Source organism: Lissotriton helveticus, chromosome 8, assembly GCF_964261635.1.
Source record: "Lissotriton helveticus chromosome 8, aLisHel1.1, whole genome shotgun sequence".
Classification (NCBI taxonomy): domain Eukaryota; kingdom Metazoa; phylum Chordata; class Amphibia; order Caudata; family Salamandridae; genus Lissotriton; species Lissotriton helveticus.
The window spans coordinates 778,701,037-778,720,420 of record NC_136069.1 but is presented as its reverse complement, the minus strand read 5'-3'; the positions used below and the strand labels follow the sequence as shown (position 1 = coordinate 778,720,420).

The 19,384-nt window shown below is 45.2% G+C and overlaps 1 protein-coding gene across 1 annotated transcript in view; it reads left to right on the top strand.

The window, feature by feature from the left end:
• Nucleotides 1–19,384, top strand: part of LOC144773802 (uncharacterized) — a 3,430,469-nt gene that overhangs the window by 601,226 nt on the left and 2,809,859 nt on the right. The window contains exon 5 of the mRNA XM_078658904.1: nt 11,655–11,729. Within this exon, the coding sequence (XP_078515030.1) occupies nt 11,655–11,729 (75 nt within the window). The remainder of the gene's footprint in view (nt 1–11,654; nt 11,730–19,384) is intronic.

The window sequence follows — 19,384 nt, the reverse complement described above, 5'->3', positions numbered from 1 at the left end:
GCAAAAGAGATATAGCTAAGCCTAGTGCAAATAAAAGAAAACAACCATCAATCCCCAAGAATCAACCCACACCACAGAGCCTGTGGAATAAACAAAAGCTAGTAGAGAAAGATATCATCTGTATAGATGATAATGGTCCAGTAGAAACGGTTGATATTCCCATTGCCACCAACAACAACCCCACTGGGAATCAGAATACGATATGGACACAGACTGCCTCAATGGGAGTAAATAATACCATATCTAAAGACAACAGAAATCTTATAGAAACTATAGTCGATACCATTTTTAATCGTTTAGAGAAGCAAATGACAAAACAATTTAATAATGTTTTTAGAAGACTGGATAAATTAGAAAATGTGATAAAACATGAAGAGGCAAAAAGAAAGGGGTCTGTTACCTTGGACCAAATCAGGGGTGACCGATTATTGAAAGAGCTTGAGTTAGTTAGTAACACTTTATCCTGTGGAAAGCCTGATGCCCCGCGTCACAGTCCCAAATTGGTCGCGGCCCCCAGTATCTCTGAATCCCAAGCACCCTCTGCACTACCAATCACCCACCCCATATGTAATAATGAGGGGAATAATAAAGTAGTGACTAATTTACCATCTAAACCCCCGTTCACTCCCATTAATTCACTACCACCAGCTATCGTGAATTCTAGTACTGACAATCAGAACAACAGCACCGTTCAGCCAACTACGGTGTCGGGGCCCAATCCTGCTGATAGCAGGGGGGCGGGGCAGTCCGGGCACAGAAGGCCATTTAAACATCAGGGGCCTGCTCTGCATTTACCACCGGATGCCTGCCCATTTGTCTTGGTACTAGCAGGTATACCATCACTGAGGGAAGGACAGGGGGAATCATGGGTTCAATTGCATAATAAATGCATTGATTGGTTGACTAAGCATAAAGGTGTTGGGTACGACATCTCTAGAGAAATTATATCAGCCCGTAGGGTATCATGGGTGGGGCCGTCATTTAAAAACATTGAAGGTGACTGTATAGTCCTTAATTTTAAAAATCCAGGGACAGTACGATATCTGCTCAACAGGAATACTAATCGCCTAGGCATTTCCACCGTTGTAACTTTACTTCCTTTAAGCTACTTCTACAGACCACCCGTAAGGCAATTCCATCCAGCCCCCCTTCCCCTCAAAATGCATAATAGGTTTGCACCCCTATCTGAACTGGATATGTTAGATTGACCACCAGTTACCAATTTGGGCAATATATATGTGGATCAACCATTCCAGGCACCCAATTTGGAGTTACTATTGGACATTCCCCTGTCTCCTTTACTCACTATAGCTAGTCAGCAATCTGTTAACCCAAGAACCAACTCACTGGGCTCAGAATTATCTCTTGTAAGTTGGAATATAGCGGGCCTCAGATCGAAATTAAAAATTCAAGAGTGGACAGATTGGGTTTACGAAAATTGCGACATATTAATGCTACAGGAGACCTGGTGCACAACTATGTCCACATTGGAGGGTTACAGTTGCCATAATTTGAAGGCATCTGCCTCATCCAAGGGTCGTCCTTGTGGGGGACTCTCTATTTGGGCTAAAATAAAAACTGGGGTACAAACCAAACTGATCCAGACACATGACAAATGTTTTATGGCTATCAAATACACTAACAGGTTAAAATTGTGTTTAATTAATTTTTATAATAATGATTTTGTGACCCACCCTAATAACAATTTTATAATTTTGTTTAATTTTATCGACGAAATTTTAATGGGACTGAAATATGGCACCTTCGATGGAATTTGTATTGGGGGAGACTTTAATGCCCATATGCACCATAACAATCCCCCCTGTAGAAGCGGGGTGGAACTGAGGGACCACCTAGCATCCCGTGATTTAGTGAATGCTATGGAAGCCGCTGGTATTGGAGGGAATAATATGTTAACCCCCACCTATATTGGCCAGGGATGTGCTTCCACAATAGACTACATGTTTCTTTCCCCTTCATTGAGTGATATAATTTTAAAGGCTGAGGTTATTCGATCCGCCTATAGCGACCATTACCCAATCAAGGTATACTTAAACAATCCAGGGACCACTAATGAAGTAACGAGAGCAGATATTGGGTTACAAAACTTGGAAGCATCCACTGACAGGCTAAGAGTGGTATGGAAAGGGGTCGATAATAAAGATATTTTAGCCAGAGTTGTTAATAAACACCCAACACTAATTGAGAACTGTTTGTCTCTTGATAGATCAGGCCCAGAAGTGGTTGGCTCCTTCAGCAATCTCTGTATGGCTATTAAAAGAGAATCTTCGAAACCAGCCCGGGCTATTAAGGACCGTGGCCCCCGTTGGTTTGACTCTTCCTGCTCCAGGGCCAATAAGGAACTGAGGGAGGCCCTAAAAACTAAACCAAGGAATCTGTTACTCGTTAGAGACCTAAGAGCCAGGTATAAAACCACGCTACGTATACGATCCGAGGCACTAGTGACAGACCACTGGGCATCTCTCAATCGCACTGCGACATTGAAGGATACCACCGGATTCTGGAGAGAGGTTAAGTCCCTAAGATCCTTCGGTTCCACCACTCAAGCTATTAATTGTAACATACCAGGAGATGTTTGGGTCGAGCATTTCTCTAAAATTTATGACGTACCAGGGTCTCCCATAAGCATTGGTCCTTCTGTCATGACTCCTGGCCCCTTGAACATTGAACTATCCGAGGTAGAAGACGCTATAATTGAAAGTGCGAGTAATAAAGCTCCCGGGCCAGATGGTCTCTCAATAGATCAGATTAAATCAGAAATTAACTTCTGGGCCCCTTTACTTTGTAATCTGTTTAACAACTTGTCTGATAACTCCATTCCAGAATCATGGTCAAACAGTGTTATTGTACTAATATTTAAAAAGGGCGACAGACTGGATCCTGCCTGCTATCGCCCGATATCACTGATTGACAACACACTGAAGGTCCTGGGGAGGGTAATTTTTAACAGGATGAGGAGCTGGGCTGAGGAGAATAATGTTTTACACCAATGTCAACTCGGTTTTAGAAGCCATGTGGGCACAGTCGAACAATGTTTGAATTTGAATCTGATAATGGCGAAGTACACTCTTGTAAAAAAATCCCCTTTGTACCTTGGTTTTATGGATTTAAGTTCAGCGTTTGATTTCGTTAATCGTTCTAGTTTGTGGTCACTTTTGCTTAGTTATGGTTTGGAGGATTCTTTGGTGTATTTCCTTTCTTACCTGCACAGGGATTTAAAGGCCAAAGTACGAATCAATGTTGAGGGAGAAGTCTCGAATGATATTTTAATTGGCAGGGGTGTTAGACAGGGCTGCGTACTCGCCCCACTGCTTTTTATTTTATATATTAATGGGTTGAGTAGCAGCTTATGTGCGATAACTAAAGATGTCCCAATTGTAAATGGTAACCCAATCCCTGCCCTGCTCTACGCGGATGACGCGGTGCTAATGGGCCGCACCCCTAATGCCCTGCGAATTTTAATTTCTGGTTTTGTTAGTTTTATGTCAGGTTTGGGTCTCAATACTAATTTTTAAAAATCTTTTATTATGAACTGTGGGCCGAAAAAGTACAATATAACTTCAATTAAATCAGGTGAAAATATTTTACAATGCACTAGCACTTTCCCTTATTTGGGACTATTATTTTCCAATACAGGCTCGTGGAACCCACATGTCGTTTATGGGAGAAACAAAATCGGCAAATCCATTAATTCAATTCTTTCCCTACGGCAACCGAAACAAGCTGATGTTATTACATCCCTGCTAAATATTTACAGTACCCAATGTCAACCTACGGGAACTTACGGAGCAGAAGTGTGGGGATATTCTAACTGTGTGCCTATTCAGACAGAGGAAAACAGGTTCTGCAGAAAGATCTTGGGGGGAGTTTTTTGTGCCCCAACATTCATCTGCCACAATGAGTTAAAGTTATTGTATATAGAGGATTTTATTCGATCAAGGCCCGCCCTTTTTTGGCTAAAAATTTGGCTAAATCCAGCTGCCCATTTAACCCGCAGTATAATATCCGACTGCCAACAAAGTGAAAGGCCCAACCTTGTACCTTGGCTGAAAGCTGTTGAGAATAGTCTATCTAGCGTGGGCCAGGGCCTCTTGTTTAGCTCCCCAAATACTATTGTTCCCGCACATAAGAAAATGGTCAAACAGGCACTGTATGCCTTGTACAGGGAGGAACGGATGAGATCTGAATACCCCAAACAATTAATTGCAAAATACATTTCTTATGCCGAGCCCGACATTGGTACTTCTGTTATACCGCAGAGGTATTTGTTGATCACACTAGGAAGATGGAACAGGAGTCTCCTGTTCCGAGTACGGGATGGTAGTATTGTAAATTTACTAAGTTTTCCCCTTGGCTACAATAAACACCTGGAGCAGCTGGTCTGCCCTTGTTCCAAGGGTGGTAAACAAAGTTTGACACATTATTTTTTCTTCTGTGGTTTTTACAAATTGTATACTTCTCAATATCTAATGCCATATTGTCGTAAATATGAGTTAAGGGATTTTAATCAGGCTATGAGAATGTTCCAAATGATGCTCTCAGATGAGGCTGTATTTGCACTGAGTTGTTTCCTTAAAGCTAGTGTGCGGTCACGGGCAACTATGGAATTTGACCAAACGAACAATTGAATATCTATGATTTGTAACTCTGTATAATTGCTCTTTGCACATCTAACTTTTGCATATTTGCACATAGACATTCAGTCGCTTGGGCTCAATGGATTTGATTTCTGTGGAAACTATAAAGTAAAATATCCATACATTGTGAATCTTTGTAATATTGCTATTTGCACAAACGTTGTTCTGATATATAATCACCCACTTGTAATTGTAAAAGGCTATTTTTAACAAATCAATCTGTTTTTACCTACATTTTATGTTTAACCTGTGTGTACTTTTATGGATGAATTAATTCCGAATAAAGATCATTTGAACTTGATACCACTCACTTGCAAGAAGCAGTTACACCACGTACTCTGCACAGACACAGTATGGATCAACAATAACCCACTAAAAAAAAGAGAACAAAAAATTACACATTAGACAATGCAAAACACATCACAAAGATTTTCTTGCTCAAAACACTAACTAAATATGCTGCCACTATGAGACCACTTACAAAAAAATTAAATCCTACATTACAATATTACTCATTTGGAGTAAATACAACAGAAATATTTCACTTACCAAAAAACTGCAAGTACGCAAAACTGCACAACAACCACTGACGAAACCACAAACAGGAATCAAAAGAATTACACTAGAATAAAAAGGAGAAAAAAACATTACAATCACATATGCAAACAATGCACCAAACCACCATGCAAGCTAAGTGGTAGGTGGTTCTAAGAGTATAAATTAAATATTCACCCCCGTAAAAGGAGAGCAACCCTTGCCCTTGAGGCCACCCCCCAAAACAAAATTTAAAAAAAAACTCTGGTGTCTAAAGGCTTCTGCCCCATTGGGAGCAGATGGGTCTAAAAACATACTGCTACTCTGCTACCCAAAGAGGGCAGAAATGGTCACAATCATCCTCCCATAAAGAGGAGTAACCCATTTCCAAAGGCGACACACCACCATTAAAAAAAAAAACTTGGTGGGCTACTGGCCCTACAAAAAAACCAAAAAAGAATATGCCGAACTGCCCCTCAGGGTGATATCAAAAGGGATGATGGACGGAGCGCTTCAGCAAATCTAACTCTCACCCCCATCAACTAATCTGGGTTTAATCCATCATCATTCTTTAGCTCACTTCACCACCCGAGTTCAATACATTTAAAACAGTCCCCCCGGGGGGCCAACAAAGAAAAATTATAGGCCCCCAAAAGGGGAGCAACCCTTGCATAAGGGGTCGCTCACCAAAACTACATTTTAAAAACTGGGCTCCCTAAAATGGCCCCCATGGAAGTGTCCCTTGCCCAAGGGGCCACTCCCCAGCACATTGGCCCGATTAAAAAGTGTTTTTAATTCTGCCCCCCCCAGGGGCAGACAAAGCAATTTATAACGCCTCCAAGACTGAATTTGAAAATATAGGCACCCTAAAATGGCCCCAATGGGACTGACCCTTGCCCAAAGGGCCACTCCCCAGCAAAATGGCACGATTATATAATAAAATTAAAATGCTGCCCCCCCCCCCCCCGGGGGGCAGACAGAGCTAACAACATTGCCCCCAAAAGGGGAGCGACCCTTTCCTAAGGGGTTGCACCCCAAGACTAAATATTTAATTAGGCATTGCCTAAAAAGGCCCCCATGGGAGTGGCCCTTGCCCAAGGGGCCACTCCCCAGCACAAAGGTACATTTTCTATAAACATGTTAAAATTCTGCACCCCCCAGGGAGGCAGACAAAGCAAACAACATTGCCTCCAAAAGGGGAGCAACCCTTGCCTAAGGGGTCGCGTCCCAAGATTAAATATTTAAATAGGCATCGCATAAAATGGCCCCATGGGAGTGGCCACTCCCAAAAACAATGCCGGATTTTGAAAAAATTAAAAATAATTTAATAATGTTGTGCCCACTCCCGGGTGGCCAGCAACGTAAAACATTATGCCCCCTAAAGGGGAGCGACCTTTGCCCAAGGGGCCGCTCCCCAAACCAACAAACTTTGCCAAACTTTAAAAAAAAAAATCCATGGTGTCTAGTGGGCATTCCTGCTGCACGATCACACGATCGTGCAGCAGGAATGCTAAGAAGAGGCATTGAGGGAAAGGAAAACACTTTCCTTTCCCCCGATGCCTCTTTAGTTTAAATACCCCCGCCCCATCCCCCAAACGTACCTGTTTCTCCTCCGACGCACAGGAAGCAAATGGCTTCCCTGCGCGTCGGAGGAGAAAGGGAACCTCCAATGACGTCAGCGCGCCATGCGCGCTGACGTCGTTGATGACATGGGCGGGGGGAGGCAGGGGAAGGTCTTCCCCTGCCTTCCCTGTAAAAAGAAATAGATCGGGCACCCAAGGGGGGAGCCCAGCGCTCCCCCCGTGGGTGGGGCTCATGACGAGCTGAGCTCATCATGAGCACCGGAGCCCCCTTCAAGCCGTCCGATCCAGGAGCCTTGGAGCCGTCGAAAGTGTTGATAGCCTGTACAATTTCTTCAGTGGTAATGGGCTCAGCAAAGAATTGACATTGGCCATCTGTGAGCCACTGCATTGCCACCTCATCAAGATAGGAGGATATTTCAAAAGAGAGGTCAGGGGCACATGGGGAATATAGATTCCAATAGTACTGATGAAGTTCCACCATCACACCCTCGCAGCCAATCGCCCGCTGCCTAGATTCTCAGCACAGCTCCGTGATGTGATTCTGTGAGAAATTTGGTTTCAGAAGGCATGCACCGGTGCGACGAGGGTGCGCTCCCTCCTTGTACCGACGTTCCCTGGCATTCCTCCCTATATGGATGACCTCCCTGTCAGCCAGCTCACTGAATTCTTTTAACAAGGTTGAACAGCAATGCAAGCAATTGTTCATGCCCGCAGTAGCCCCTTTGTCAATGTCGTGTAAGGTGGATTTGATCGTGTGAAGTTGTGTGCGTATGGGTCGTAAAATTCCCTTGTTCTTGGAGATACACACTCCACGGATAAAGGCCTTAAAGGCATCCCAAAGTGTGGCCTGCAACCCCACCGATCCCACATGCAACTAGGGTGTGTACTAGAGGAGTCAATTTGGGCACACGTCGGCATGTTTAGGTCCCCACCAAATATCACGTAGCTTGCATCCGAGTGTTCCATATTTGGCAAGAGATCATGAAAAAATTCAGGATTGTTCACATTGGGGGTGTAAACATTCAGCAACAGCACCCGTTTATCGGCAAGGACACCCTGGAGTAATACGAACCGACCATCAGAGTCTAAGTAGCTGGAGTGAAAAGTGAAAGGGACACTTTTATGAATGAGAACACAAGTGCCCTGGGAATAGGATCTTTAGCAGACCAAATGTCGGAGCACTTCCCAAGGCCTGGCGTAAGGACAGACGACTGAGGGAGGCAAATGCATCTCCTGCAAAGAGGCAATTTTAATTCCATGCCTGTTTAAGTATGACATAACCTGTGTCCTGTTCCTAGGATTGTTGATACCACAAATGTTCCAGGTAATGAAAGTAAGATCTACTGAACTATTACCTTGGGTAGGTGGGGTAACAATAGCAGGGGAAAAGTGTGTGAAGGAGCGTAGGAAATGAAGATAGGGATATCACAGGAGGTGTTGCAGCAGTAGAGTGTAAATGAGTGATTAGACAAAAGTATAAATCAAAACCTAATACCCAACCTCGACCATCACTGGAACATAGACTATCCAGTGTGACCCAGACAGAAACCAAAAAAAGTAACAATCCCAACAACAAGGATGTGGTGTACACCATGGGGGCAAGGTGACAACACGATGTAATATTATCATGCAAGGGTAAGGTTGAGTCAACCACAATTATATCAAAGTAACCAAGAAAAGCTAGATTTGCCTAGGTGTAGGCGATAACAGCAGTCCAGAGGTGAAGACAGCATCCAGTTGCAAGCATGAGCGGGGAAGGCAGTCACACCGTAGCAGGAGAGTTCCAGAGTGGTCGATCACGAACGTGCAGAGGGTTCAGCAATGTCCGGGGCAGATTGTCCAGGAAAAGGAGTCTTGGTTTGCAGGGTTTTGCAAAAAGCAGAGACATCCAAAAGAGCATAAGAAATCTGGACTTTTCCATCGTGCTCCACCTGCAGCCATCCTTGGTAGAGCATTGTGTATCGGATGGCCAGCTTCTAGAGGGAGTTATTGGCGTCACTTAATTTGCAGCGGACCTCCTGGACCATATCTGTGAAGCCAGGGTAAATGAAGATGTCTGCACCCTGGTAACGAAGTGGGCCTTTATCACAGGCCAAACGGAGAGCAGTGTCCCTGTAGTTGAAGAGGTGTGCATGAGAAAACAAGTAGGGAGCCCTCCGCAGTGTGGGAGCCAAGGGACCGGTGCGCACGCTCAACCACAAATATATGGGAGAAACTGGAGCGATCAAACAGGTCGGTGAGGAGTTGTTCCACAAAAGTGTCCGCCTCCCCATGTTGGTGGTCTTAGCAATGCCTGATATACGAATATTGTTCCTCTGTTACCTTGCCTCCAGATCTTCATTTTTAGCCACCACTGCTTTCCGGATAAGTTCAATTTTGTCCAGTCTCTTTTGCACTGTAGTGACGTGATTCTCCAGCCCTGATATTCAATCCTCAGCGCCACCTATCCTCGCCCCCTGTTGATCTAGGTGCTCCCCCTAGCCTATCTATACGGCTAGCAAGGGTGGCGAAGCAGGCGTCCATTGCACAGAAGCCCACTTTGAATTCCAAAAATGATCGCTGTCATGTCGTTGTTCGCAACGTTGTCTGCTTTGTGGTTTGTGGTCTCCTCTGCGTTAGAATGGGAGGCAGTATCTCTGATAGTTTTCCTATGCCCAAAGCTCAACCTGCATTTCTTGGGATCCAAGCGACCCATTGTTGGGGACCAAGGTGGCCGGGCAGTTTCAAAGCCGGGGATGCAGCACGAATGGGGGGAGGGCCCAGCCCCAATTTCAATGTAAAATTAAGGAGTGCCCATGGTCCCCACCGGGCTGGCCTCACAATCAGTGCGCCTCCAGAATTCAGATATGAAGAGTCCCAGTACTCCACTCCCAAAGGGGTCAAGGGGGTGGGCGTAGGCACCCTTAAAGATTCCATGGACCCCGCAGCAACAGATCCAGGGTGTGGAGCAACTGTAGAGGCCAGACCAAGAACTTGTTTACCGCACAGCAAATAAGGGCAGGTAGGCCAGAGGCAGCAGGTCCCCAGAAAACAGAATCACAGCAGGCAGGAATGAGAAGGCCGCAGATCGAGGAACGAGGCACAGCAGAAGGGAATGTGCATGAGTTAAAGGCCTTCAGAAGGCCGCCGAGGCACCTACCGCAATTGATCCCCTCACCAGGTGCGGCGGGCCTCCAGCATCAGAGGTCTATCCAGGGCAGGGCCTCTGCTGCAGCTGCTGCAGCTCCTCCCAGTAAGGCCAGGGGGAGGGCCATAGATGTGGACCCTACAGCCCCAGCTATCCATCGATCCACCGCTGGGCATGAGTCAGTGAGGATGCTGTAGCAGTCTCCCTAGTCCGTGGGTGGGACCACAAGCACTGAGAATGGCCGCCGTGGGTAACGCCGCAGCCCCAGAGCCCGCAGCACACTAGGGCCGCCACCCACTGCAGCTCTCAACCTCACCAGCAAGGATTCGAGCAAGACTAAGTGAGGTGGTGCGGTCCTAGTGTGTCCACGTGTACTCAGGCTCACCTGCGGCTCCTGTCGCAACGGGTCCTCTGAGGCAGTGCTGGGCCACATCTCCGCTTAGAAGTCAGGACCTCAGGCAGGGCGGAGTGCCACCCCTTCGCAGCAGCCCCTGTCCTTCAGTATCGCCACAGGGATAAAGAAAATCAAAACTTAAGGCAATGGTTGGTGTGACTAAAGGTAAATTAGGGCCAACACCACCGGAGCCTCACAATATTAAGTCAATCTTGGTGGCGGTTGTAGCTACGCCTCTTCTTCAGGGCCTAAAATATAATCACGACTTTTCTATTTTAGGCAAGTATCGCATATTGCAGTATACCTTTGTTGAAAATCCATAATTTTCTAGAATTCATGAACCTAATTCACAAAGAAAACTTTTGCGTAATTTTCACTTTAACAAAGTTTATTTCTTTTTGCTTATTCACAAAGTCCGAGTGTAAGTTAGTAGTAAAATAAAAAAATAACAGTCTAGCACCACACATCAGCAACCACTGATACTTCAATACCCTCCATATCAAACTGCATAGCAAATAATATTCAATTACAATAAATTGCCTAAAGTGGTTGAAAATATAAATATCTATAATTTAATGTTGAAAACTAGATATATTTTGTGCATATTTATTATTTAAGTATTATTTTTCAAATATTCTATTATGAATTAATAAAATATGTAACAATAATGTCTAATAAAATATAACTACATTCATTTTAAATAATTCTGTGCTTTACTTTTATTCAGTATTAAAGCATATTTTTTTAGACTTCAGAAATACAGTTTTAATTTATTGTAGTATATTTTCATTCAATAAAGTTTTAATTCAGAATTATGTTAATAGTGCTGTAGCATTTTTAAAAATTTTGCTCAACATTGAATAAAATACGTGTAATGTATTAACATACATTTTTTACATACAAATATTTGAATATGTATTCTCTAGTTAAATAATCCATTTTCCCCTATGGAAATCTCCTCCCCAATTGAGGAGTCTCCTTGTGGGTGTAGGGAAATTAAAAAAATATATACATATATTTATGTTTTTGACTATTTTAAATCATTTTATTTAATGTAACCTAATTTCCTATGGAAGTTTATTTTAATTCATTACTGTTGCAGTAGCAATAGTTGGTCATACTGGACGTTCTACTGTATTTTTAGTGACTTAAAATCAGATTTTTTCGAACAGGCAAAAAGTAGTAAGCTTACTCAAAAGTGTAAACTACTGAAAACTGTAAGCTGCTCTTGTGAATCAGGCCTTTTGTGAATAGTCAAAAGTAACAAGTTACTCAAAAATGTAAGTTACCTTTCTGAATCAGGCCCGTAGTGTTCAGTGAAAAATATTAATTCCAATGTATTTGTTTTTTGATTAAAGAAAACATTTCAAGTGAAAATGCTATGCTTCCAGCAACAATTAGCAGAGAATTGTTATCATGGATTCGCTCATTTGGTAAGTAGTTATCTTTTACGTTTCTATATCATATTTTTTCATTGCCTTCTCTCATTAAGAATGTTTTATTCGTTTTGATGTCAATACATATGCAGTTGCATATTGAGAACTGAAAACAAAATAGTTAAAAACAGAGCCATACAACAGTGCTGTAGGGCAGGCGATTGAGATCTTTCTGGGAAACGACAAAAGTGCAAAAACATCATGGAAAGTCCACTCTCTCCGCATATATGTGTACCAATAGGTGTGCAATCTGCTACTATGTACGCCCTATGACTTATACATCAGACCTCACGTATAGCCATGTTTCCTCAGAGTGCCACACACCATTAGGCATGCTAGTCACTACTACTGACACCATAACCCCTTGTTCACAATCTTTTGTGGAGAGCCCACTCCCTTCTTACACCTGACCCCAGTCAGGTGTGCTAACCCCTACTGTGTACAACCAACTCCTCGTACAGATGTCTTCACAGAGAGCCCCCTCCTTCTAGACAATCAAGTTTCATTAAATGGTCAAGTCCATACTATGCACAGATTTTACTCTGTGTAGAGCTCTTTATAAAGACGCCAGTCCCTCCAGCCACTGAAGCTGCATTAGAATAACAAGGTCCTACTATGAAGAGCCTACAACCTATGTACAGCTTTTTATGGAGGGTTCACACCCTCTAAACCCCTAACCCAATTACGTATAGAAGCCTGGTCTATTGACATCCTTTGACCTGTGCAAAGACCTTTGAAGAGAGCCCAGTTTCTCAGACACCAAAGACCCATCATATGTGCAAGTCTCTGCTACGTACAACCTTCACCCAGTGCATAGCTGTTTCTATACAGGCCAGTCTCTCCAGACTATTATTCATAACCCTTAGTCTGTGCAGAGCTCTTTGTGAGGAGGCCAAATGCTGAAGACACATTAAATGACCAAGCCCCTACTTTGTACAGTGTTAGCTCGCAAATGGTCTTCACAGAGAGCTGTCTCTCTCTAGACAATCAATGCCAATTTGGTTGGTAGGGCCCTTCTAAACACACCCTTCATCATGTATTAAAGGTTTTGCAGACAGCCCACTCTCTTCATATACCCAATCCTCATCCGGTGGCCAAGTTTCTACTACACACAGCCTTTACTCCATCTACAGATCTTGAGAGAGATGGCTGTCTCTCCAGACACCCAAAGACCCAATATGCAAAACCTTCACCCTGTGTATAGCTCTTCATCGAAAAGGTCAGTGTGTTGAAACACTTAAGTCCTGTTTGGTTCCAAGCTCCTTCTACATACGGTGTTTCCCCAACTTCAACTTCTTACAGAGAGCTCACTCTGGCCAGACACCAAAGTCCCATTTGTAAGACAAGCAGTTAGATCTCACAGCTTACATAGCCTATCTATGGCCTTTTTAAAAAAGCATCAAATGGTAAATGCGGCCAATCAGCTGCCAGCACCCTCTAGAACTCTCCTTAGCAGAGGCAGTTTCCCTCCGATTTTCACCACACGTCGTGTGTGAAGGGAGTCTACCTGAGGTCTACTCAGTTTTCTTCTTGTAACATTTTTTGATCATGTCTGATAAGTGAGGACTCTTCTGTGCCTGCAAGACCTATGGCAAGAAGAGGGTTCATGTTGATAATCCTCACAAGGACTGCATTTATTGCCTTCTCCCAGCTCATGAGGTAAAGTAGCGCAAAATGTGTTGCACCTTCTCCACAAAAACACTAAGAGAGAGGTTGCTGCTTTTATGGCTACAGTCCACTAAGCACCGCAGATCGTCTGAAAAGGACAGTTATGGTTCATCCAGGCCTCACAAGAATGCCAGATCCCAGGAGAAAAACTGGAGAGGGCGGGAAACACCTCAAACCCTCCCCAGAGAGCAAGAGATCGAACAGGAGAAACATTCTAAAGACTCTTCTGAGCCTTCATTTTCAGTCTCCTCTACTCCAGTGAGGAAAGAAAATATGCACCATAGAGCCTCCTCATCAGATCCTGGGAAATTCAGGACCAAAACAATAGGCATCGACGACGCCACCAGATCATCGATGACAAGTTACACTGTTACGTCATCGGACCGTCAACGGCAGGGACGACAACAATAGCGGCCATCTCTGGGTCCATACTGTCGACGATAGCATTGTTAACTACATCATCGTCGACTGCCACTCCATCTGTGCTGTTGACGAAGGCTCAGTTGGAAGATACAGTCGACATCCTTACTGTCGTCGACAACTCCGTTGACGACTACATCGACTGTGACCGTGACAACACCATCGACGTCAGGCATCTCATCATCGGTGGTCATGATTCCGTCGATGCCACCGTTGACGATGACGAAGGTGGTGAAAAAAAATTTTCATCTGGAAATGTCGGCATATAGTGAGCTCTCCCCTTTGCCTCCTTCGCACCCTTTGGACCTACAGGAATCGGATGAATATAAGGATGGAGTATACAGAGTGGCGCATAGTCCATCAGAGTTACATATTAAGTGCCAGGAAAATGATGAGGACTGTGACGAAGAACAACAATACTATCAACCATTTCTGGCACCACCAATAATTTCCAACATTATGGCTGTCCTCACGAATCTCGCCCTAGAGAGAGAACACATCTTCCGCCATCCTTGATTCAAGACCTTCAGGCTATGCTGGAGGCCTACATACAAAGATTTCCATCTCAAAATGTTAAAAATGAGCCATTTCAGGATCAACCACAGTCCCTTGAAACACCGGTTTCGCCACTGAAACCTACAGTACTACACTCTCCTGTAAAGGAGCCTAATCCGGACGACCCCTCCTCCTCGGATGAGGAGAGAGAAGGTGAAATGTCAGAGCCTACGCCTGCAGATCCTTGGGAAAATTACATCATTCTCACTCCCTTTCCTCCATCACACCATCCAGCGGATTCCCCTCCAGAAGACATAAGGGGTTTTCACAACTTAAATCGAACAATCCCTATCATAGACTATATCTGGCAAGAGGTCGGACATGGCCTCCTTGCTAGACCTCATCCCTGAGGACAGGAGGCAGGAAACCAGAAAAATCCTCTTAGAGAGCGGGCAGCCTCTGAGACAATAGACTGCACTCTGGACATAGCCAATACGGGATTTCACCAATTGGCAACTGCAGCAGTCTTGAGGCGGCAAGGGTAGTTGAAAGCCACAACTTTTAGACCGGAGGTCCAGGCAAAGGTCCGGGATATAGTATTTGATGGGGACGCTTTGTTTGGTAAACATTTGGATGAGGCGCTTCTATCCATCAAAACTGATACAGATACAGTAAAATCCTTAGGCTCCTTCCAGTACAGGAAAATACCATTCAGGGGAGCAAAAGGATGCGGTTTTGCCACCCACAGAGGAAACTACAAGGGGGCACAGCAAGATCAGCCCTCTCATCCACAATACAGGCAAGCCTATCAACCTACTACCTACTGTCAATCTTCCAAGGCTGGTTTCTCTTGTCAAGGGAGCTGCAAGAGAGCATCAATCCAAGGCAGAGATAACAGTAGAAAGCAGTAATCTGAGCAGGGTACCACATCCCCCCCTCCCTTTCACATCCCTTGGGTGCAAAGATCTCCAGTTTCTTCCAGCAATGGGAGAGTAAAACAGCAGACCGATGGTTGCTGGATCTGTTTGCCTTTGGTCATACTTTGGAGTTCGTAGAGAAACCCCCAGCTACTCCACTCAGGGGAGTCCTTCCCCCTCGTCTTCACTAACTGCACAAAGAAGCAAGAGTTATGCTCCCAAAAGGATCTATCGAGGAAGTTCCAAATTTGCAAAGGGGTCAAGGTTTCTATTCAGGTTGTTTCTTGATTTTGAAGAAGTCGGGAGAATGGAGACCGATTTTGGATCTCAGATTGTTAAACAAGTTCCCGAGAATGCAAACTTTCAGGATGGTAACTCTGGCTTAGATCGTACGCCGTCTCTGCGAAGGAGACTTCATGACCTCCCTCGATTTGGAAGACTCATTGTTCCACACCCCCATTCATCAGAAGCATAGAAAATTCCTCAGGTACACGGTGGCTAATACCCATTATCCATCGAAATTTGCCTAGCATGTGTATTGGTAAGTTTAAATTCTATTAGGGACACGGAGGAGAGGATTATGCTTTTTCTCTCTTTGCTTTATTCCAACACAATTTTTCCAGCAGCCAGAAAAACCATTAATCTGACGTTTTTCTCCACAAAGCAAAGAAGACAACGTGAAAAAATGCATCGCAACAGAAACAAATCCAACTTGGACCACAACTCCCAAGATCCTTCGGGCCATTGTCCACACAAGTCCTTCTGCAGTGTCCATGCAGTCTACTTAGTCCCCTTGTCCTGGATGTCCTTCCTCTTTCTTCGCACAAGTCACGCAACAGGTTTATTGATTCTGCTTAGCACCATCATGTCCTGGAAGAGACAGAGATAGCGTAAGGCACATTACGGACAACCTCATCGTGCAAGGACAAATCACAGCACAAAGCAGGATCCAACACTTCTTAAAGAGGTGGACATTAAAAGATGTACTTACTCCCATACAGGTGGTTCGCACCAATGTGCAATGGGTGGGATAATCCTCGCCTCTGTGTCCTTAATAGAATCGAAACTTACCGTTACACATGCTAGGCAAATTTCAGGACCGGAGGGTCCGATTATGCTAGTTTAAAGCTTACTTACCACCAACTGAGCAACGTCCAAGACCGGTTTAAAATAAAACCCCTTAGAGGTAGAATCCGAGGACCAGTCCGCTGCTGGCATTAAATCCTCTAAACGTGCTCCCAGAAAAAAGGCCTTAGAAGCCATTGCGCCTCTGACTGAATGAGCACCTAACTGTTTCGTGTCAATACCCGCTTCTTGCATGTCCCAACGCACCCACCGGGCAATGCTGGGGGAAGAGACTGCTCTATGTGGTTTTCGTACAGCAATTAGAAGTTGACCTTTGCCCGAGGGCGTAATTCTTGTGTAAGATCTTCGTAAGCCTTAAGATAATTAACCGCACATAACTTGGGACAGTCCAAAAACGCAGAATAAGAAATGGACCAGGTCAAGGACTTAGACAGTGAACGTCACCCCATCCCGTGAAAAAGCCCGCGCTGAAACGTTTAGAGCGCAAACAACAGACACCCTTCTACAAGACACTAAACACAAAAGCATGGCCAGCTTGGCTGAAAGCTCTTTCAGCTCTTTCAAAGAAAGGCAATGATTCTGCTGCCAAGAAAGGAAAAGGTTCAAGACCAAATTGACGTCCCATAGGACGGAGTAACTGGGTTCCGGAGGTAACGAGAGATGAATACCCCGCAACAATTTGCAGACTAGAGGATGTTCTCCTAAGGGTGATCCGTCCACCGGGCAGTGAGCCGCGGAAATAGCAGACCGAACCGCATTAATAGAACGGTATGCTAAACCGGTCTTTGCCAATTCCGCCAAATAATTCAGAACGGAAACAACTCCGGCGACCAAGGGATCCAAACCCTGTCGAAGACACCAACGCACCCACTTTGACCAGGCGGAGCGATAACGTTTCGAGGTGCTGTCTTCCCAGGCCTTGGAATGGAGCTCCTCAGCTGGTCTCGAAAGGCCTGGGAGTGTCCAACTTTGCCGGAAGCCGCCATGCCATGAGGTGGAGAGTCCCCTCGGTGACTAGGTGACGACATTCCCCGCTGGGACTCAGAAGGAGGTGAGGAAACAGGGGGAATAGGACTGAAAAATCCCAAGAAAGTTCCAGAAGAACCGGAAACCAAACTTGAGATCTCAAGAATGGTGTCACCACCACCAATTCCGCCGTCTGCCGGCAGATCTGTGCCGCTGTCCGCACAACCATGGAGAATGGGGGTGAACGCATAACCCTTCTCAATGCCCCACTCCTGTAGGAAAGCATCTGTGGCTTCTGCGAGAGGGTCCGGCCTCCAACTGAAGAAGCGCGGAAGCTGATGATCGAGGCGTGACGCAAAAAGCTCTTTTGTAAACGGTCCCCATAGACTGGCCAGCCACTTGAAGACCGCAGGGTCCAGCTTCCGTTGACTCGAATCGACCAGGTACCTCGAATTCCAGTCCGCTACCTAATTGGCCTGACCCAGGAGGTACTCCGCCAACACGGAGATATGGTGCGCTAGGCACTACTACCAAAAATCTTTCTCTAGATCCGCCAAGGTCCGGGAGCGAGGGACACCCAGATGATAGACATAACAGACCGCTGAGATATTGTCCATCTTTAGAAGGACACAAGATTGAACCCAGTCTCTTGTCCAGCACCGGATGGCGAAGGACCCCACCAGGAGTTCCAGACAATTGATGTGCAACCTCTGTTCTTCGAAAGACCAGCCGCCGCCTGTGGAAAACTCCCCGCAGCGTGCGCCCCACCCTGTTCTGCTGACGTCGGATTCTATGACTAAGTCCGGAACCGAGCCAAATATCACCCGACCGTTCCACGCCTCCATGTGGGTTAGCCACCACGTCATCTCCTCCTTCACTTACGCCGAAATGGGCATGTAAGACAACCCTTTCCGGAGACGTCTTCAATCGCTGCATGGCCCGACAATGCAGGGGACCCAGAAAGATTGCCTGGATGGACAAAGATAGAAGCCCCACTACCCTGGCAATCTGTCTGAGGGAGACATGAGACTTGGCGATTGGTTTGCTGCAACTCGTGCCGAATCTTGGCCATTTTTCAGGACGGTAAGCTCAAAGAAGCCTTGACCGAGTCCACGACGAAGCCCAGACAGGTTACGCTCTGCGACGGTGTCAAGACAGATTTGGCCTCGTTGATCACGAACCCCAGACCCTGCAAAAGTGCCACCGCTTAAAAAAGCTGCGCCGACAAAGTCCTGGGGCATTGCGCCATGATCAAGATGTCGTCCAAATAGATGATCAAATGGACACCTCGGCCCTGAGAAACTCCACCACCGGGTGAAGCACCTTTGAAAAGCACCAAGGTGCCGAAGAAAGACCGAATGGAAGGGCGGTGAACTCGGATACCTGGTCTTTCCAGCAGAACTGGAGGAAGCGCCTGTGAGGCGGATGGATGGGCACCACCAAGTACACATCCTTGAGGTCCAGGCGCACCATCCAGTCGGCTGGGAGGAGGATATCCCTTAGCAGATGGATTCCTTCCATCTTGAAATGGCGGTACACCAACCAGCTGTTGAATTCCTCGAGGTTGATGACCGGCCGACGACCCCCATCTGTCTTGTCCACTAGGAAAATATTGCTAAAAAACCCGTGAGGGTGCAACTGCAAACAACAGATTACCCCTTTGCATACTTTTGCTGCTGTACTTTTTACAGCATGCATTCCAGTACTCTAACCCACCACTCTTTTATGCGCGCTGAGTATTATTATATGCCACTTTGGAACATCGATTGGTATTATTTGTTTGCAATAACCACATGGGCACTATGCCGCTTGAAATATAGCAGTCGTTCATGCGCTTCCTTCGTTTTGCATCAATATGGTTCAATTTTATTGTTCACTTGAACTATACTTGTCATCAGTATTTCAATGACGGTTAGCACCTAGTCAAGTCTAAGACAAACAACTCATGTGTTTCTTTTGGTTCTCTCCTCAATATACTTTATTGTTTAGACACACCATGAGTATTAAGCCTATGTTGTTCCAACGCTTAGAGCATCGAACAGAGCACATGACACATGTACACATTATTTGTATCACTTTACAAAGTTGTTTAATTGTTAA